The 19,122-nt window shown below is 42.4% G+C and overlaps 2 protein-coding genes across 3 annotated transcripts in view; one reads left to right on the forward strand and one right to left on the reverse strand.

Moving 5' to 3' along the window:
• NUDCD1 (NudC domain containing 1) overlaps window positions 1-2,827 on the reverse strand; it is a 40,723-nt gene extending 37,896 nt beyond the window's left edge. The window contains 1 exon segment of the mRNA XM_066334956.1: window positions 2,590-2,827. Coding sequence (XP_066191053.1) covers window positions 2,590-2,707 — 118 coding nt within the window. The 5' untranslated portion in view covers window positions 2,708-2,827.
• A 64-nt stretch (window positions 2,828-2,891) lies between these two features.
• On the forward strand, window positions 2,892-7,368 carry ENY2 (ENY2 transcription and export complex 2 subunit). 2 transcript variants are annotated; one of them, XM_066334937.1, is made up of 5 exons: window positions 2,892-3,009; window positions 3,373-3,466; window positions 5,298-5,368; window positions 6,162-6,236; window positions 7,136-7,368. In XM_066334937.1, exons 2-5 carry the CDS (start codon window positions 3,399-3,401, stop codon window positions 7,210-7,212), a joined length of 291 nt encoding a protein of 96 aa, XP_066191034.1. In that variant the 5' UTR covers window positions 2,892-3,009; window positions 3,373-3,398; the 3' UTR covers window positions 7,213-7,368. The 2 variants fall into 2 exon arrangements, with proteins under 2 accessions (XP_066191034.1, XP_066191043.1); XM_066334946.1 differs by lacking the exon at window positions 2,892-3,009 and adding an exon at window positions 3,108-3,297.
• Window positions 7,369-19,122: the final 11,754 nt, after the last annotated feature.

The raw sequence follows: 19,122 nt of genomic DNA on the forward strand, positions 1-19,122 counted from the left end.
TCTTCAGGAACATGACAACCACCACAAGCTGTCACACAACACCACATGCTGCCATCCACCTGCTCCAGGGGCAGAAGACTGCATCAATTCCCCAGGGCAATTTTTTTTGGTCATTTTATTTTATACCTAGCAGTGAAATTTATGAAAATAGATAAATATAAAAACAGAGATAGAAATACTGAGAGAAGATCGATACTCTAAAATTCACTATGTAAGTTTGTAATAACACTTCATAAAGACTTCAACTACAGCTGAGTTAAAACTCAGTTCTACTTAAGAACAAGAACTTATTTCTTTTTATTGTCATGTATTCCAAGTATTCTAAAACTCACATATTCCTCTTAACTGCCACCAAATTTGGGATGCCACACAGTCAGAATTACAAATCTCAGGTCAGTTGAGACAAACACTCATTAAATCTTTCTCTGTAAAAAAAGAAATTCAATTGCCTTTTTACATTAATGTTCCAGATTCTACTACAATATTTTTGCAAACAGCTCTGAATAAAATCAGAAGTAATTATACTGACAGTGTTCCTAAACATTTGACATTTTTTCAGCTATTGCACTCAATCTCACTTTGAGGAAATGAAATCAAATTCTTCACACAGTGACAAATACTGATTTAATAACCCAAAAACTACTAAGCTCCTCATCATGTTCTAGAGGCTTTGAATCTGCACACAAGCAGATTCTTCTCCCACAAAATAATTTGAAAAAGCCACAGCCTACACACCATCCCAGTCTCTACAACTCAACCCATTACTCCTGTACAACACAAAAATCAAGTTTTGGAAGGATACCCTAAATCTGAGACCACTGACACTGGGATATGCCAAAGTCAGGTGCTGAATACCTCTGCACTGTAAGTAAACTGCCTTGAAGGACACAAAAGAAAACCAACAAAGAGAATGAGGCAGCTGTATGGCCAAAGTGTAGGCTGCAATCAAAACATTTGGAAGACAGATAAGGCCTGATACATGTCCTGTTATTAATTCCAAAACACAAGAACAACAATAAAAGCTTTTCACTCTCCAGAGGACTAGTTTCTGTATCTGTGTATGTGCACACAGAACAGAAAAAGTGAGTTAGTATTAGTGACTCTGTAGGACACTTGACTAAGACTGAAATGAGTCAGGGTCTTTGTGCTGTGGGAAGCGGGGAAAGAAAAGAACAGTCACACATACCAATCCTCTATTACAGGAGCTACTGTAACTATTATGTTAAATATCTGAATGGACAAGAAGTGAGTAGATCCATCTCTCCAGCAGCAACTCCACTGTTCATGTATTTAAATGAAGATTTGTAATTCTCACCTATTTAGGACAGGTGCACAGCTGACTATCCAAGAACCGCAAAGGCTGCTTGACCATAGGCAGAGCAAACAAGAGACAAGCTAAGGGAGTGCACCAAGGCTACACTGTTGCTGTCTGTGACACAACTGCAGCACACTTACAACACACACCCTCTCACCTGCATTTGGGCTGCCTTTTGAAAGGTGACACCTAAAGCAGCCTTACAGTAAAAATGTTACTCTCGTTAAGTTTTCCAGTCCTACCATAGATACAGTCTCATTCACTTAACCTTCAATACAAAATTTATCTAAAAACTTCCTTCCTACTGCTGACAATTCAGCGTGGCAAACACATCCTTCTGATCTACTACGAACACAATTATGTTGTACACAAAACTAAAGTAACATGTAATGAGTAACTCTGTAGACAGGTATATCATTCAGTATATATATAAAGACAGAAATTAGTCCATACAAATTGTGTTTATTGTCTCAGCTTTACAAAGAAAACCAAACTAATTCATCCACCTTACAAAAAGACCTGAATTTAACAAATCAGTAAACGCAGAATGCTGAGATATTTCAAGGCATGGCTAAGATTGCAGGCACATATCCAACAGGACTTTGTGCTAATGTACTCCTCAATGAATTAGCCCGTTAATGGACCGGGATCTCAAATATTAATGATGCTTGGCAGAGAAAGCAGGGGATGGAATACATGGCATGAACATCCACCTCTGAACTGTGGGCAGAGTAAGAAAGAAAACCTGCTAATTTGCTGAAGTTTGTATAAGATGTTAATATCGTATATATTTCTCTAAACCCCATGTGCTCCATTCACACTCCACTTTGAACTACCTCAGCTGGCCATCTGGCCTCACCTTGCCTGCACAAGCAAGACCAGATTTAGGACGCAGGTCTCCTTACTCATTTAGGAACTAAGCGCACCAGGAGCAGGCAGCTACAAGGCAGAGGTCTGACAAGTGAGAGACCTCGATGCATCACGAAGCCACGTGGCGGGGAGGACGACGGACGCTCCGGGCCAGCTGCCGCGATCACAACCATTAAAGCCGAGACGGAGCGCTCGGTCCCTGAAACCCCCGCCGTCCGAGAGGCGCGGGGCTCCCGGCGCTGCGGGCCGGGCAGTCCCCAGCTCGGGGCGCCCTGCACCGAGGGCCGCCTGCCCGGCGGCGGAGCACCGCGACGGGACGAAGGGAAACGCGGGGAGATCGGTCCCCCCCGCGCTGCCCAAGGGATGCTCGGCGGGATCAGCCCCGCGCCGCGCCCGCTCCTCACCCGCGTCCAGCCCCAGCTGGTAGCAGGCCAGCGGCTCCAGTGACAGCTTGTATCCCTCGAACTTGGGGTCCAGCAGCAGGCGCTTGGCCTGCAGGGAGCAGTGGGCGACGCCCGCCATCCTGCAGCTCCGGGAAAACTTCGGGAACCGCCGCCAACTCCGCGGGCCCTCGGGGAACGCGCGGCAGCGGCCGCGGAGCACCACGGGAAGAGGGTGCGCGGGCGCCGGGCCGCCGGGTGCATGCTGGGAGCCGTAGTCCAGGCCCGGAGGGAGCCGTGCGCCCGGGGCGCGCCGGGAGCTGTAGTCGCCGAGCCCGGACTACGTTTCCCGGCGGTGCCCGCGCGCAGGAGCGGTGGGGCTGGCGGCGCGTCCTGCAGGCGGCTCCGCCTCTGCTGCACGGACCGGCGGGGCTGCGGCGGGCGGTGAGCCGGGAGCCAGCCGGGAGCGAACCGGGCCGGGCCTTCCCCGCGCCGCTCCCTCGCTCTGGGGCGCCGCTGGGCGGGCCGAGCGCCAGGGGCGCCGGGCGGGAGGGCCGGGCTGCGGAGAGGCCGCGCCCGGAGAGGGAGGGCCGTGCCCGCGGAGGCGGCCCGGTGACCTGGCCGTGCCCGGCGCTCGGGCAGCGTGCCGAGCCCCTGAGCCGGTCACACACTTCTGCTGCGGTCATTAACCGTGGGCATGTGTCAGTGGACAGAACGCTGCATGTCATTCTGGTTTGGGGACTTGTTGTTGTTGTTGTTGAGTGAATGACACCAGCACTTGTCGAAACTCTGCTTTGCTCTGTGTAGGTTTGTGGAAGACCTAGATTTCCAAAATGAATAAAGATGCGCAGATGAGAGCAACCATTAACCAAAAGCTAATAGAAACAGGAGAGCGAGAACGGTAAGTTGACTTCCTGCTCCATGCCTCTTGAGAGGCTTTAAATGCATCAAACTTGTTCTGCACCTAGAAGCAAAGTAAACTCAATAAAGTAAGCTCAACTCTAAATTCTTTAAATGCTTGCACATTAAAGTCTTCAGTGTTATATAAACTATTAAAAAAAACCCAAAACCCTTTTGAACAATTTTTTGGGTTTTTTTTTTAGTTTTCCAATTGAAAAGAGATAGTGAGGATATAAAGGATGGGTTAATTGGCTTATGAACTTTAAAGCTTCCTCTTATGCAGTTATTTTGTGTTGGAATGGCCTAGATTCATGTAAGAATCATACAATTTGTTGCAGTTAAATCTTGTTATTTCCTGATAAGGAGAGTGAAACAAAATGAAACTTTCCTTTTTGCTTTTAAGTTTTTCTTGTGTTTCTAGCTCTTCTCTTGTTAGGTAAAGCAATACATAGTAGAATACATAAAGCAGCACTTGTGCAAGTCATTGTAGAGATCCAAATAAAGGCAAAGAAGTAAACTGTGCAATATTTTTGGCCTACTGTTGTCTCTTCAGTCTGCTCTGTTGACGTATTTACATATTACTAGAGTGCTTATGACATTTCCCTCCTCATCATTTCACTGTGCTTACAAAACCATGCACCAAAAGCTTTATTTCCATCATTTTTAAAGGCCTGTATGAGAAGAATTTTTTTTTTTCATGGCTCATGGCATAGCCTTATACCTAGTGTAACTTTTTGTAGCCTGATGTGGTATCTCTTCTCTACATCTTTCCTGGTTGTGACCATTCTCTTGGAGATTGCACAGAGCTTCAGCAAAGCAAGCAATTTCTTGAAATGGTATTGAGATGTATTTTATGCTAATTTAATAATAGGAAGGTTTTTTTCAGGATGTCAAAAGCTGTCTTATAAATAGCTTTATCAGAGCTGTACTGTGATCAGAGGCAGAGCACTTGGATTCCTTGAACTGAGAAATATCCAAAGGCAGCCAATTTCACCTGTATTCTTAACTTTGCTTTTTGTCATCAGTTCATCTGCCCTCTACATAATTCATTGAGTAAAAGGGATTAGACCTACACTGTTCTGCCTCTTGCTACAATCCTTTCATAAAAACAGAGTTTTGCTAATGTTATTTAGGATAGTACAAGATAAGCAGGCTTGCTAGCTAATGGAGAAAAGGGTAAAATATATTAAAGTTATTTATCATATCTTACTTTCATCTTCCCTTCTTCTGTTTTTTATATTAATTTTCACTTTTTTAGCTAACTTTCAATATTCTAATTTGATTTATGGAGTAGATGCTTCATCGTGGCAGATTGTTGTGCTTTTCCATTAATGCCTGAATCTTTGTTGCTTAAGTTTACATAGCTAACCATGCTTAGAAACGTTATAGGATCCTTCATTTTCATCCAGAACGAGGTAATGTGTAACTGGGGAGATATACCTGCAGCTGAGCAGTGCAGAATTCTTCCCAAAAAGTGAGGGAGAAAAGATGTGGTATCGTGTGAAATACTCCACTTTTGAAAGTTTGCATACATCTGCTACCAGAGTAGACTCAGTCGGTTTGGGGGCTTGTACCACCTTCTCCTTGGCTGCAGCACCAACATTGCCTGAAGCCATTCTCTGAGGTTGCTCTGGAGGCACCAAATCCTCACTGTCCAGCACGGTAAACTGAAATTAGAGCTCATTTGGGTTTGGGTTCACCTGCTTTTCAGCCATTTTCTGCTGCTGGTCTGGCAGCTCTGGTAGTAATTATAGGCTTGACTTTCAAACTCGAGCATATTTAAGCTGTCAGGAACGTTTGCTGTTCTAACAAGTTTTATATTGTCTTAACAGCCTTAAAGAGTTGCTGAGAGCCAAGTTAATTGAATGTGGCTGGAAGGATCAGTTGAAGGCACATTGCAAAGGTAACAGTGGTCAATTAATTAATTTTCATTGTAGTCAACTGAGATTTTGGCCAAATAAAAGTCCCAGATTTTGGGCTTTACTGACAGTTTAAACAAGACTTGGGCAAGAGGAATGTATCCCTGGCAACTTGACATTTATATTTAAACACGCTACTGAATTGAGATTACTTCTCAGCTTTGACTTCTGCATTTTTCAGTGGTGTGCAAGGCACTGTAAGTAAGCAGTTGTTTCAATACTGATGTGTATTAATAATAGCCTTTATTTTGCTATAGATTTATTCCTTTCTCTCCGACATACTTCTTGACCTGGCTGAAATAGGTACAGAAATCTTGTCTAAACCAACTGGAAGAATACTAAGGATTTACTGTCTGTGCTCTTCCTTATTGTGTGTTCCAAAGTGTTTTTCCAGCTGCACCTTCCTTACTACTGTGTAAATAATGTGTTTTAAGAGATCAGTGAGCCAACTTGTGAACCGCTCCAACACTCCAGTAACAGGCACATCTGGTAATGCACAGATGAGATAAAATGTTCTAATGTTTATTTTTAAAATATGAGCTGATCAAGATGCATCAGCAGTGACAAGTTCCCATCCTTAAACCTATGGCACGAGTGACTAAAATCCACTGTACAGTGCAGTAGGTACTGAGCTAATAACCTATATTTAGGTCCCATGCTACTTCATATTCTCTCTTGACTATGTAGGCAGGTTTTGTCTCCTTATCACCAGCACAGGTTTTGTCATTTTATGAATGGATTAAAAGACTTAAAAGTATTGGTTTTGGTCTTCTCCAGATGTCATTAAAGAAAAAGGATTAGAGCATGTTACTGTTGATGATTTGGTGGCAGAAATCACTCCCAAAGGCAGAGGTAAGGAAATGAAAATGTGGATGGAGTAGTACATCAATAAACATACCTATCTCTATTTCATTAATATTTTGAAAGCAGCATCATGAGCTTGCCTGTGTTGGATTCAAGGAAAATGTTAATAGCTTGATATTAACTACAAATTAAACATGTGAATTTGTATTATATAGCAGCCTTCAGATTACTTTTGCAGATTACATTATTTAGTCATTCATTTTTATAATTGACTTAATGATCCCAAGCTGTGTATGCAACACAAATGTTTTAAAATTCCAACTCCTTAAGGATGGAAAATCAGAACTAACAGTTCTAATGTAATGGAAATGGGAAGAGTAAAGGACATAGCATACAGATACAAAAAAAAAAAAAAAAAATCACTTGAGGAAACTGCAGTCCTCTTTCTATTGTTCCTCTCAGGCTCTCAGGCAGGGTTTGATGTTAGAAACATGTTGTTGTGGTAGAAACTTCATTAAGTTCTAAATGAAATCAGGCCTTCAAAATAGCTTGCTTGAGACCCTTCCTCAGAGGCCTGGGTTGAGATTTTTTTTGGTCTTAAGTCTGTGAAGAAAAGTAGGATAATCACACTTGTTCTGGTGATTATATCCTGTTTCCCATTGAATAATCCTTTTCCTCAAACTTTCCAATTTTCTGGACTACGAATAGTAAAAAAAAAAAAAAAAAATGCCACTAACAACATTGTTCACAACAGATCCCAATTTTAGCCTATTTTAAATGGGAAAAATATAGATGTGCTATATGAAAAATCAAGTCATTTCAGTTACTTTAGGTATTAACAGAATTGCAAGAAAAATGAAAGAATAGAAATAGCTGTTGTAAAGATACGGTTTTAGAATACTTTTTATTTTGTCTTTTTTCACTTTTTGCTTTCTTATTTGTTTCAGCTTTGGTACCAGACAGTGTAAAGAAAGAACTGTTGCAAAGAATAAGAACCTTCCTTGCTCAGCATGCCAGTCTTTAACTTTGGCATTCATCTGGGATACACTTTCCTGTATTACATCAGTCATGTCAGGATTGGCATGCAGTTTACATACTTAAGGGTGAAAAATCATTGAATTTTCTTTGCACTGCATCTGTTTCTTAAACTTGGTGTTATTTTAATAAAAAATTTTGTGGACTCATGGTTCTAAGGTGGTTCTCTCTCTCAGTAGATTGTAATGTGGTGTCACCTGTTCCAGTTTTTAATATTCCATAACTTTATGCAGTTGTGGAACCTTGCAAAGATTTTCGGAAAAGAAGCACAGTCAAGATACAGAACAAGTATCTTGACCAGAAATGCAGAAAGTTGTAAAAAAAAAGTGTGGAAAATGGGATATGACATACTGCTGAGCATAGCCTTTCTGAGTTTCCCAGAGTAAGCAGGAGAAAGTTAAAACTATGTGAAACTGTTGGCGAAATTCCTTTTGTACTGCATTTCTAGAGAATGAGTTCTTTGAAGTCTCTGACATGGGTTGCAAGTATTTACTCAGCAATTCATAAGAGTTTGAATTCTTCAAGAAAAAGGCAATTTTATCTTTCATCAGCAATTCTTTTCACATTTACTTTGAATCGATGTTCCAATTCTCACCGACTACTGTTTTCTAGCTTTGTCCATATTACTAATCTTTTTTAATGTGGATCTTCTGGGCCTTTTGAAATTGAAGTATAGTTCACTAATTTGTCACCGTATGTCTCCTAACGATGCATTTTTAATTCTTCTATCTGGCAGTGTAACATCAGCCACGTCTATACATAGCTGCAAAATAAATTCGATGAATAGAGATGATCAGGAAAAAGGCTTTGAAATGAGAATGTTTAATTTTTCCCATCTTGTATTTGTGGTTTAGAATAGGCTATAAAGGGGAGGAGAAACACCAGCATAAGCCGAAACTGAATGAGCAATTGGATAGTGTTGTGACTCGGTGGCTATTGTGAAAAATTACTGACTCAACATAATATTCGTACTCTGAATTAGAAGAATACTGTAAAAGCTGTCACTTAAAAAGTCATTCCTGTGCCAGTGGGTTGTGCTGTTCCATCACTGCTGCGAGCTTCCAGCTGAGGAGCCGCTCGGGGGCACCCGCGTCCTGCGCATGGCGAGGGTGCTGCCCGCTCCCGGTCCGCTCTCGGTCCTCTCCCGGTCCTCTCCCGGTGCGCTCCCGGTCCTCTCCCGGTCCCTGCCGCCCCTGGGCCTGCGGGGACAGAGCTGCGGGGCTATGGCACGGAGCACTGTAATGCTCCCTCGCTGCAGCTCAGCCCCGAGCGCAGCGACAGCGACAGTGCCGGGCTGACAGGGCTCCTGTGCCTGCTCAGACAGGAACAGGTCTGAGAGAAGTCTGGCAACAGCCAAAGGTGAAGTTTGGCTGTAGACAGGAGTTGGTATAAACAGGGCAATACCAACATCAACGGGACAAGATGTAACTGGTCATGAACGTTTCTTGTCTACAAAGACCAAGTTCCTCCTAAGACTGAAACAACACTGGAGCCATGATCGTGAATCTGCTGCAGATACTCCTCCTGAAGGCCTTGCCTGTGCTGTTTTAAATCTACCTTCATGTCAGTTTGAGCATATTTGCTGTATGTCATTGCCTCTGTGTTGTTAAATCATGGTGGAGGTTGGAAAGAAGACAATTCTCTCACTCAAAGATCCATCTTGTTTTCTAAAATGTGTTTTTGCATTCGGTATGTATCATGGATTAAACCCTGCTGGCAACTCAGCTCCACACAGCTGCTCACTCACTCCCCGCCAACACCCAGTGGGAAGTGAATCAGAAGGGTAAAAGTTAGAAAACTCGTGGGTTGAAATAAAGACAGTTTAATAGGTAAGGCAAAAGCCATGCACACAAGAATAGCAAAACAAGGAATTAATTCACCACTTCCCATTGCAGGCAGGCAGCTCCATCCCTGGTTATTATGGTTATTATTACAATGCGACCACTCCAAATATCCCCCCTTTCAATCTCCTTCCAGCTTTATGTGCTGACCCCCAGTTGAGGTCAGCTGTCTTGGATGGGTCCTCTCCCCATTCCTTGTGCATCCCTGGTCCCCTCACTGGTGGGGTGGGGTGGGGTGAGAAGGAGAAAAGGCATTGATGGTGTGTAAGCACTGCTCAGCAATAATGCAAACACCACTATCTTAACACTATTTTGAGCACAGCCTGTAAAAAATTGAAAACAGCTCTGTAATAGCCATTGTGAAGAATATTAACTCCATCCCACCCAAGCCAGCATAGTACATTAATTCAATGTTTGTAACTTTATTTGCTGTATGTTCTATTTGAATTGCATATATGTATAATTACTATAAGTTCTTCATTCCAGACTAGTACTTGATGGAGTACATTATGTTTCTTCACACAATCTAGCAGAATTTATGCTACTGAGCATGTTTTCATATGTCAAAGCTGTAAAAACCATCAGTAGTTTTACCCTTTTGTTCTTAGAGGTCTTTGCTAATGTTCAATATTTTGAACATGACTTTAAAAGTCTCTGCCTAATGAATGGCTGCAGCATGTCATGGGCACACAATTAACTTGCTCCAGAGCTACCCATTGATTACTTTCACTGCATTGGTTGGAGAGGGACAGATTCAAGGTATTCATACACTGAACTGTGGAAGACTTGTTTCATCTGTAAACATTTGAAGCTCCACCTGGAACATAACAGCTGAAGTGCAGTTGCTGTAAGTGCAATATAGTCCTCTGCAGTCAGCTCATACTTGGCACAGAATAAAGACTGAATGCTGTACAAATTTTCAGAAAATTGTGCTGACCAACCTGAAGCTAAAGGCTTGACAACAAGCTCTTTCACATGCTGCCAAAAATAAGCTGTAAAGCTAGACTGGCTTAAAATACAAGTGTTCAGAGACCAAGAAGGAAGAGGAGAGTGACCGTATTTCAGAGACACACCAGTGGCTCCTGTCTCAGGTACCACTGGCTGCTCTTTGCTGTAAGCAGCCCAATGTCACTTGTTCCCCACATGAGTTCTGTTAATCACATCAGTGCAGCCTCCATTCAGTAGCCAGGCAAAGAGTATGATGGACAATATATGCAGTTCCAAATTAGACTGGACTTGAGCGTCCTGGTCAGAGTCATTTCGATGGATCTTCTAAGAATGAAGTTAGATTTGTGGTGATATCAGCAGTGAGAGATGGTTCTTTGTGGCCTCATAGTTTTGTTTTAACTACAGGTTTATTCTCAGATGCTTGTTAGACTGGCTTGTTTTGTAAACTGTTCCTTGCACAATCTTAGCTTCTACTAGTTTGTCTGAATATTGAAAACAGTAACATTTAGGATTCAGTCAGAGCATTGTCTTGCTGAGTTTCTTTTTCCCATACTGAAAAATACAATGATTTGTGTTTTTAAAGGTTCCATATCTCCAGCATATACAGACAGATAGACGCATTAACTATTTTTTCTTCAAAATTTCCACATTTTCAGTGTCATGATTCCTTACAAAGGCAGACATCACCAAGAACTAAGCAGCCATGAAGTGAGAATTCAGGATTGATGTAAATTACCTCAACTGTGGGAATATATTTCTTTTAGCTGGCCCAGTGTATATACATTCCAGTAGCTGGTTCAGCTTCATCTTTTTATAGATAAGTCTGCAAAAAATAAAATAGCTTGTAAACAGACATGGAAATAATGGGTTGGATAACAGTTAGAGTAAATTGGTATATCTCTGGATGTGCACTAATCCAAATTCCATGTGACAGCAAATTGAATAGTTCTACTGCTGCCAATGAAAGGCCAATAGAAAAAAGTTAACTTAGCCTATCCCTTACTCAGGCCCTGAGGGGTCTGAAATGCACAATGCACTGAAATTTGTTTGATTCTAATTTGTTAGATAATTATTCTCCCATGAATACTTCTCTATATTGACATAGTCCAGTCAAAAAATGTTACAAGCCAGTAACATCACCAATAATTTCTGCTAGGATGTCAAACTTTTACTCACATCTTAGAATCATTTTGCTATCATAGGTTTTTCCTTTTTTTTTTTTTTTTTTTTTTTTTTTTTTTTTTTTTGGAGGGAGGGTTATTATTCTTTTCTCCCCATTCCTTCTTCATTCTTGTTTACTGCCATAATGTTTCAGTATGGCCCTTTATCACTTGGAGAACAAGTACAAGTACATCTGAAGTCTTTGTAATCCAGTAAGATTCCATCGGTGCTATTATAAAATACTTGCTGCTTCACATTTCTCTCTGGAGGGTCGTTTGAGGTGACAGTTCTGCACTATCTCATCCATGCCATCATCATCTTATGGAATATGTTTAATTGTAGCAATTGTGGCACCTTGAGAGTTTAGCTTTAACTTAGAGATTGAGTTTTCACTGGAGCAATGAAAAATATCCAGTGTTTCTACCTGCTGGGTCTCTTTGGCTTTATTTAAATTTTGAAGTATTTGCAATTGAAATCAGAGTTATGTTCTACTTGGCCTGTTTTTCTCAGCTATTCATTTTCCAAAAAAGAAACAGCTGTGGCTGCAGAGCCAAATGTGTAATGACTGAAACTCAAAATGAGGAAAAACAAATTCTTTTCCTCATAAATAATTTATATTTTACCACCTTAGTGTAATAAATAGCTTATTTGGTATTCTGCTTGGAATAACAAAAGGCCTAATCTCACTTTACTTTATTTCATATCTACCATGATGCTTTCCATCTGAATAGTATTATTCTTAAAAATGTTTTTTATGCTTAGCTTTTAACTAGTGATTTAGTAAAAGTTCATAAAAAATGTCCCTCTAAGAAATCCCTGCTAATTTGGGGGGTTTTTTTAGTCACTTGGAATAAAGGTTCCATTCTTTCAATCACTGACCCTGATGTAAGATATAAAATTGCTGTTGATCAAATCTGTGTTTGTCAGCCTGTGGGTGAGCCCTGACAAGGGCAGAGCAACCTGGCCTCTTCTGCAGCCTGGCTCTCATCCACTGTCTGTGCACAAGGTCAGCACAGTGGTGGGGTTTTGAATCTAGTGCTCAGGGCAAAAGCAACACAATTCCCTGGAAAGCAATGACACTGGAAATCATAGGGAAAAAACTCAGCATCTGCTTCCAAGGCTTCTTTGAATACATATGAGCAGAGATGAGCATAACACTGATTCTAGCTTTGTAATGCTGCATTGGTGAGTCTGATGCTCAATTTGCAATTTTGAAAGGAAATAGGGAAAAAAAAGGAGCACTGAAAGAGAAAAGGGAATTATCGAGGGGTAGCTCTGCTAGCTAAGCTTAAAAGATCTCCCAGTGTTATTCTATTGAAAAGAAAGCTGATGCAAAATATGGTTGTGATGTGTGATAATCTTCTCAGGGAGAAAAAAGGAAACAAAGGAAACTTTAACAGAGAAAGGATTAAAGAAAATATGATGACAAATAAATGAAAATAGATGACAAAAATTTAAAACAACTGCTTAATCACTTGAACAAACAGTGAAGAAACATGGTGGATCCTTCATTTTTCAAGGCTTTTCTGAGTATGATATGCCTTTAAGGAAGAACTGCTTTAGTTCAGAGTTAATCAAACTTTCTGGAAATACAGTACTTACCCATTCATGCTCCCTGGAGCTGGCAGCAGTAGTTTCTTCCAGAGGACAAAGAAAAGCCAGAATAAACACTTTCCACAAAGAGAAATGCTTCTTTAGGTGAATACAAGCATAAGTTGTTAGCCCCTTGTTAACACAGGTGTAGCTAGGTGGAATGCATTGTCCTCAGAAGCTACAATGGAAAAGGCAGTAAAAAGTGAAGCATTACAAAATCTTTTGTTGTAACTTGGATTAAAAATGCTGACTCTAGCTAACCTGTTAACATTTTCATGCACATTTAATTCTGAGTTAAGTTTCTCCCCAAACCCTGGATCAATTATTTGAGTTGTTCAGCTTACATTTCAAAATGCCTGTTTATGCACATTTTTCAGGAGGAGTTTCATGTAATAGTCAATGGCTAGAAGAGGACTATTCTTCCTTTGTTGAATGAAGATCCAAAAGAGTGTGATTTAAGCCTGGTTTCAGCCTACTGACTGCTGTAATGATAAATACAACTTCAAATGCTTCCCAACTATCATGAAGTGAGCAGGAAAACATGGGCATCGTAGAATTACAGAATAAGCTAAGTTGGAAGGGATCCACAAGGATCATCAAGTCAAAATCCTATCCCTGCACAGGGCCATTCCCAAGAATCACACCATGTGTTCGAGAGTATGGTGCAAATGCTACTTGAATTCTGTCAGTGGTGCTGTGACCACTTCCCTGGGAGCTGTTCCAGTGGCCAACCACCCTCTGGGTGAAGAACCTTCTCCTGATGTCCAGCCTAAACCTCCCTTGGCACAACTTCAGGCCATTCCCTCGAGTCCTGCCACTGGTCACCATACAGAAATGATCAGTGTCTGCCCCTTCTCTTCCCCTCACAAGGAAGTTATATACTGAATGAAAAAATGTATTTATTTTACTTCCTCATATCCATTCTTTGATTGCTCTTTCCTTAAGACTGTACATGAGGTTACCCAGTTATATTCAAAATGAGCTGTTGATTTTTCCCCACATCAAAACTGGGATCTAGTTTCCCAATCCAGATTTTACTGAGACAGTAAAGTTTGTCTGAAGCTGGCATTGTTTTAGACAAATTTTGGGAACTCAACACTTCCAACAGCCACTTGGTCTTGGCACACTAGTGTCCAGATAAGAATGCAAGTTTTGAAGTTTTGGGGCTATAACATAGGTCTTTTTTGCTGAACTGTTTTAAAATGGGAAAAGCAAGGACTCAATATTTTTCCATTAAGCTCTTTTCCTAACTTCAGAGTAATCCTGCTTGAAATTAAACCATTTGATCTAGCAAAGGGCATAAATTAAAGGAACTTGCGTTATCTAAATTTGTAGAAATTCCTCTAATAAATGCTGAAGTATGAAGAAACAAAGAACAGCTTCATTATTCTCTCCCCTCAAATACCAGCCAAGTGACTGAACTACCAACCACAACCAAAAACAACCCTTGGAAGAAAATCCTTTGCTTTCCTAAACACTTCTTCCAATAAAATTTCATGATGTTATGTTTCCATGCTATGCCCTCTCTCTCCTGTTTTCTTGCAACTAATACATTTGCAGTCATGCACAAACAAACACACCTATATACATAAATATTCTTATAAAGCAACATGCTAGATACTCAAGTATTTAGAGGATTTGAATTCAAATGCTAACATGGTGCCTAGGATCCAGTTTCTGTTAACTTCAACTTAATGCATTTTTTTTACCTTATAATAACAAAAGACAGACTGTGTGTGTAAGTCAAGAAAAATTACTTAATGGTTGCATATGACAGGATGAAAGATTTTCTGTTTAGTAATGAAGGGATAAATTAGCTGTATATAAAAAAAGGTCCCATTATTCTCTCCCAATTGTTTTAGTTGGGAAATATAAGCAATATTGCAGGGACAAGGAAAACTGGGTTTTGGTAGCATTCCTATCATTCTGCATATTAACTTATACTAAATACAGAAACATCCAAGGAAGTAGGAGCTGATGCTGTCAGCAGAGAGGAGAACTCAGGATAGTCTCTTCAGGAAATTACTCAGCACTAGGCTAAAATCACCCATTCCTTATCACCTCTAAGTTCTTACAACACTGAAAAATCCAGCCTGCCTGTTTCAGCCTGGGGTGGGTATTCCTCTAGGCTGACTGGGGATTCTGCCTCGTAAAAGGTCCGGTCAGCTGGCCAGGCTCCAGTGTGAAGGTCAGTACTGATACAGGTTAGCAGGCGGCCAGAGGCTTATAAACTATGTACTAATGTATCAGTCTCTGAGGGTCCAGCCTTTGCAGAGAAGTGGCTAAAAATTAATTAGCGAGACTGCTCTTCAGAGGTGTTTTTTAAAGGAAAAGATTTAATAAGGAAAAAAAAAATAACAAACATTACAGAAAACAAAAGATAAGCCTTGCACAGGGGTCCGAGAAACCTCCGACACCTTGCTAAAAAACACTCCAAAAAGCCTTTACTTCCTTAATGCTCCTCCCTAAATACTGAATGTTCTAGGAGGGACAATTTGGCTTGCAGCCCACAGAGAGAGACACAGGGTTTGAAGAACAGTGACAAGGTCCAATAGATGCTTATCTCTTGGCCCTGAGCCAATTACTGTCAGAACTGCAAAGAAGTTTCTGAGTTCTTTTCCTTGTAAGAAATGCAAGAGGTGAGTCTTAAACTTTTCCCCATATGGAAAACACTTGGAATAAAATGTGGGTGTGGGAAATGCATCCCTACACAGTACCTCAGCGAGAGATGGTTGAAGGAGAAAGAATCCCTGAAACATTCTCAGGGATGCAATGAAACTGCCCAGTCCAGCAGAAGACTAGACCTAAACACTTGTCTGAGTTCAGGGAGACCGAGGGAGTCACTGCTGATCTTTGGCCTCTTTTGGCCACTGCTTCCAAAAAAGCTGCTTTGAGCATGCACCATTTCAAAGTTATAAATATTATTTTTATATATTATATGCTTGCTAAAAGTCAGTTTGTTGAATTTTCCTATAAAGGCCTCTTACCAAGATCACTGGTAATGCTTTTAAGTAGAAGCATGAATTGAATTGAAGCTCTTGACTGGCATAGTCCTGTGCTACCTCAGTTTAGCCTTTGAAGAGCTTTAGAGGGGCTTTCAAATCAAGCAACTCAGAAAGGTATTTGTTAGACACAGCTTAAGATTCAAGACAAATAGAAAAAAAATCACATTTTTCAGTAGAAATGGTTCTTTAGCAAATGTAGATTGCTAGTGCTTGCTTCATAAGCACTGAAAATCTAAAACTTGTGACTGAATTATGCACATCAGTTAGTCCATCTTCATATTTCTCAGAAGTATTTCTCCTGTATTTCACTGCGATTAGAAAAGTAAATTGCACTTCTTACCAAGATCACTGGCTCACAATTTTCCTGTACAAGGTATGTCAAGCCTTAGTGGGAATAAGAGAAGGAATTTAAGATATGCTGGCAGAGGCAGAGGAGAGTACAGCTTCAGCCAGGAAGACCTTTAGAAAGAAAAGGGGCTTTTGTGAGTACTTGGCTACTTACTTGGGTCATATTCTCACACAAGCTAGGATACATATTTGTCTAAACTTAAGCAAATTGTTTGGACAATACTTAGATATTACCCAGAATATGTGCTCAGGAATACTACAAAGGAATGGAAAATGTATCTAAAATTGGAACTGCCTCTTCTCACCTGGAGTTTCAAGATGTTTTAATGATTAAATTTGTAGCAGCAGTGTATAAAACTACTACTGAATTTTACAGTTATAACCTGCACTTTTTCCATGGTTAGAACTATGAAAACTCTACTTTGACCTGAATCAAACACTTGTTGAAGGTAAAATTATTTCCATAAATGTAAAACTTGAATTACTACAAAATTCATCAGGAGTGTAATTGAGGAAAGGTATTCTTACTTAAAAGCCATTTGTAGCTTTAATAAACCACTTGAGAGAACAAACAAACAAATGAAGCACATATCCCTTAGGTGAGAGAATTCATATTGAAAGAGAGATTGTATCACTTTTACAGACAGAATGAGGTTATTAAGTAGACATGAATGTATCAGAATAATGGAACTATCAAACTTTGATGGACATTGCCATAGAAGTGGTGACATTAGCACACTTGCAAGTTGTCAGGTAACGTGGCTTAATATATTTAAGTCAAGAAAAAAGATATTAAAAATGAATAGTTCTCTAACTAACTTGACTAGTTTACTGTAGCAGTATTGCATTCAATATGGTAATCAAATACCCAAGACTTTAGGAGATCTCTTTAGGAAAATTAACTGAGCCAAAGGAATCCAAGTTTAAAACTTCACAGCTGAGAGTTACTGACATTTTTGAACAATTAAGCAGTTATCCCTGTGAATATTGCTTTTAGAAATTAAGATATGTTTCTGTTATTACTAATTTTGAAACGGCATAATTATGTTTTTAGAGAAGACTTATTTTCCATAAGTGGTCAGCCAATTTCCAGCATTTTTTCACTAATCCAACAGCCACACACAGGTCTGTTGTGCATTTAAGCGGATAGTGTAGGTGAGCCTTTCTGGCAGTTTTTATATTAAGTGTAGATGTTTATATGCATATGTTAAAATCCTTCCTTCTCACTGGGGCATATTTCCTACTGAATATATAGATTGTAATGCCAAAACCTGAATGCGTTCTCAAAAGAAATGTACCTGGCTATCTTTGTAACCTGACCCTTCCCAGTGTGTCATGCTTGCAGTTTTGCTTTTCTGTGTGAATGCAGACGAAGATTATCTTCCAGATTCTGTTTTATATAGAAAGTTATACTGAAAGGTACACCTCTGCTACACAAATGGTTTTGAAATGGTTTTAAAATTAAAATCAGCATTGCTTATGGGTTTCTCTTATTGAAGGTGGGTTCTGCAAGCATCAGGGTGTCAACAACACCCACCTCAACAACATCATAAGAGTGCTGCCCTTAAGCTTGACCACAACCGTGTCTTGACTTGCTGCAGACTCTGCTGATCTTGGACCAGTGCAGGCTCACCGGCTTGTCCTCGGATCTGCCTCATCACCAGAAATGTGCCTGGTAGTCTGGACTCTGAGCTGCTCCAGATCACCCTGCTTGTGTCCTGGCTGGCAGGGTCCTTGCTCCATGGTCAGATATATCATGTTTGGCTCCTTGTCCCTTTGGGGCCTGCTCCCTGATGAAGAGCTGTGGTAATGCAGTCATGGTGGCTCTTAGGACGTGGGAAAGGGGAAATGAAGGAGCTTTATCTGATACCAGTGACTCCTCACAAGAGCCATCGTGCTATCATCCATCTCCTCACTGCCCGACACACACGTGGAACACAGCAGCTGAGTAAATCCAGTGGCAGAACAGGAAGTCTCTAGGGGAAGATATTTCCCACACAATGAAGTGAGCGCTACAGCTTGGAGTCGAGTTGAAAGAAGTGCAGTATTAATGCTGCTCTAGAACTGACTAGATTTCCATGGGAGAAAGAGACAAACATCCCCCCTTTACCTCACCTACCGAGTGTAACACAACCGGCGGTTTACACAGAGCTCTGGAATTCCTCACATTAACCTTTACATCACTAAACCAGCCACTAAAATGGACAAGCAGTGGGTGAACAAAGTGGGACACTGGGGCTCCACCTCTCAGAAGCAACTTCAGCCATGTTTGCTTTTTAGTAACACCCAAATTTACAGCTCAACATCCTGTCGACCACAGAGCAACACCTTTACTACCACGCGTGCACCAACCCGACACGGTTCAAGTGCAAGGTCTTTTTCTCCCTGTTCCCTGGAAGGCCAAAGAGCCGCCTCAGGCCCGCCCAGCCACTGTGGGCGCGGGGGAAAGGCGGCCGGGGGCGGGCCGAGGACAGCCCGGCACAGCCGCGCCCCGGCCCGAGTCCCCGCCGCTCGCACGGCCACGTGCGCCCGCCAGGGGCCCGGCGGGGCGGAGCGCGGGGCGGAGCGCGGGGCGGAGCGCGGGGCGGAGCGCGGGGCGGAGCGCGGGGCGGAGCGCGGGGCGGAGCGCGGGGCGGAGCGCGGGGCGGAGCGCGGGGCGGAGCGCGGGGCGGAGCGCGGGGCGGAGCGCGGGGCGGAGCGCGGGGCGGAGCGCGGGGCGGAGCGCGGGGCGGAGCGCGGGGCGGAGCGCGGGGCGGAGCGCGGGGCGGAGCGCGGGGCGGAGCGGGGCGCGGGGCGGGGCGCGGGGCGGGGCGCGGGGCGGGGCGCGGGGCGGGGCGCGGGGCGGGGCGCGGGGCGGGGCGCGGGGCGGGGCGGGGCGGAGCGGGGCGCGGGGCGGGGCGCGGGGCGGGGCGCGGGGCGGGGCGCGGGGCGGGGCGCGGGGCGGAGCGCGGGGCGGAGCGGGGCGCGGGCGGGGCGCGGGGCGGGGCGCGGGGCGGGGCGCGG

Source organism: Sylvia atricapilla, chromosome 1 (assembly GCF_009819655.1).
Source record: "Sylvia atricapilla isolate bSylAtr1 chromosome 1, bSylAtr1.pri, whole genome shotgun sequence".
Lineage (NCBI taxonomy): Eukaryota > Metazoa > Chordata > Aves > Passeriformes > Sylviidae > Sylvia > Sylvia atricapilla.

What these genes read in the sequence shown, in the direction of transcription:
- ENY2 (XM_066334937.1), top strand. Translation starts at nt 3,399, where the DNA reads ATGAATAAAGATGCGCAGATGAGAGCAACCATTAACCAAAAGCTAATA. An exon ending in GAAACAGGAGAGCGAGAACG is followed by an intron (nt 3,467 to 5,297) that starts GTAAGTTGACTT and finishes TTGTCTTAACAG; the next exon opens with CCTTAAAGAGTTGCTGAGAG. An exon ending in GTTGAAGGCACATTGCAAAG is followed by an intron (nt 5,369 to 6,161) that starts GTAACAGTGGTC and finishes GGTCTTCTCCAG; the next exon opens with ATGTCATTAAAGAAAAAGGA.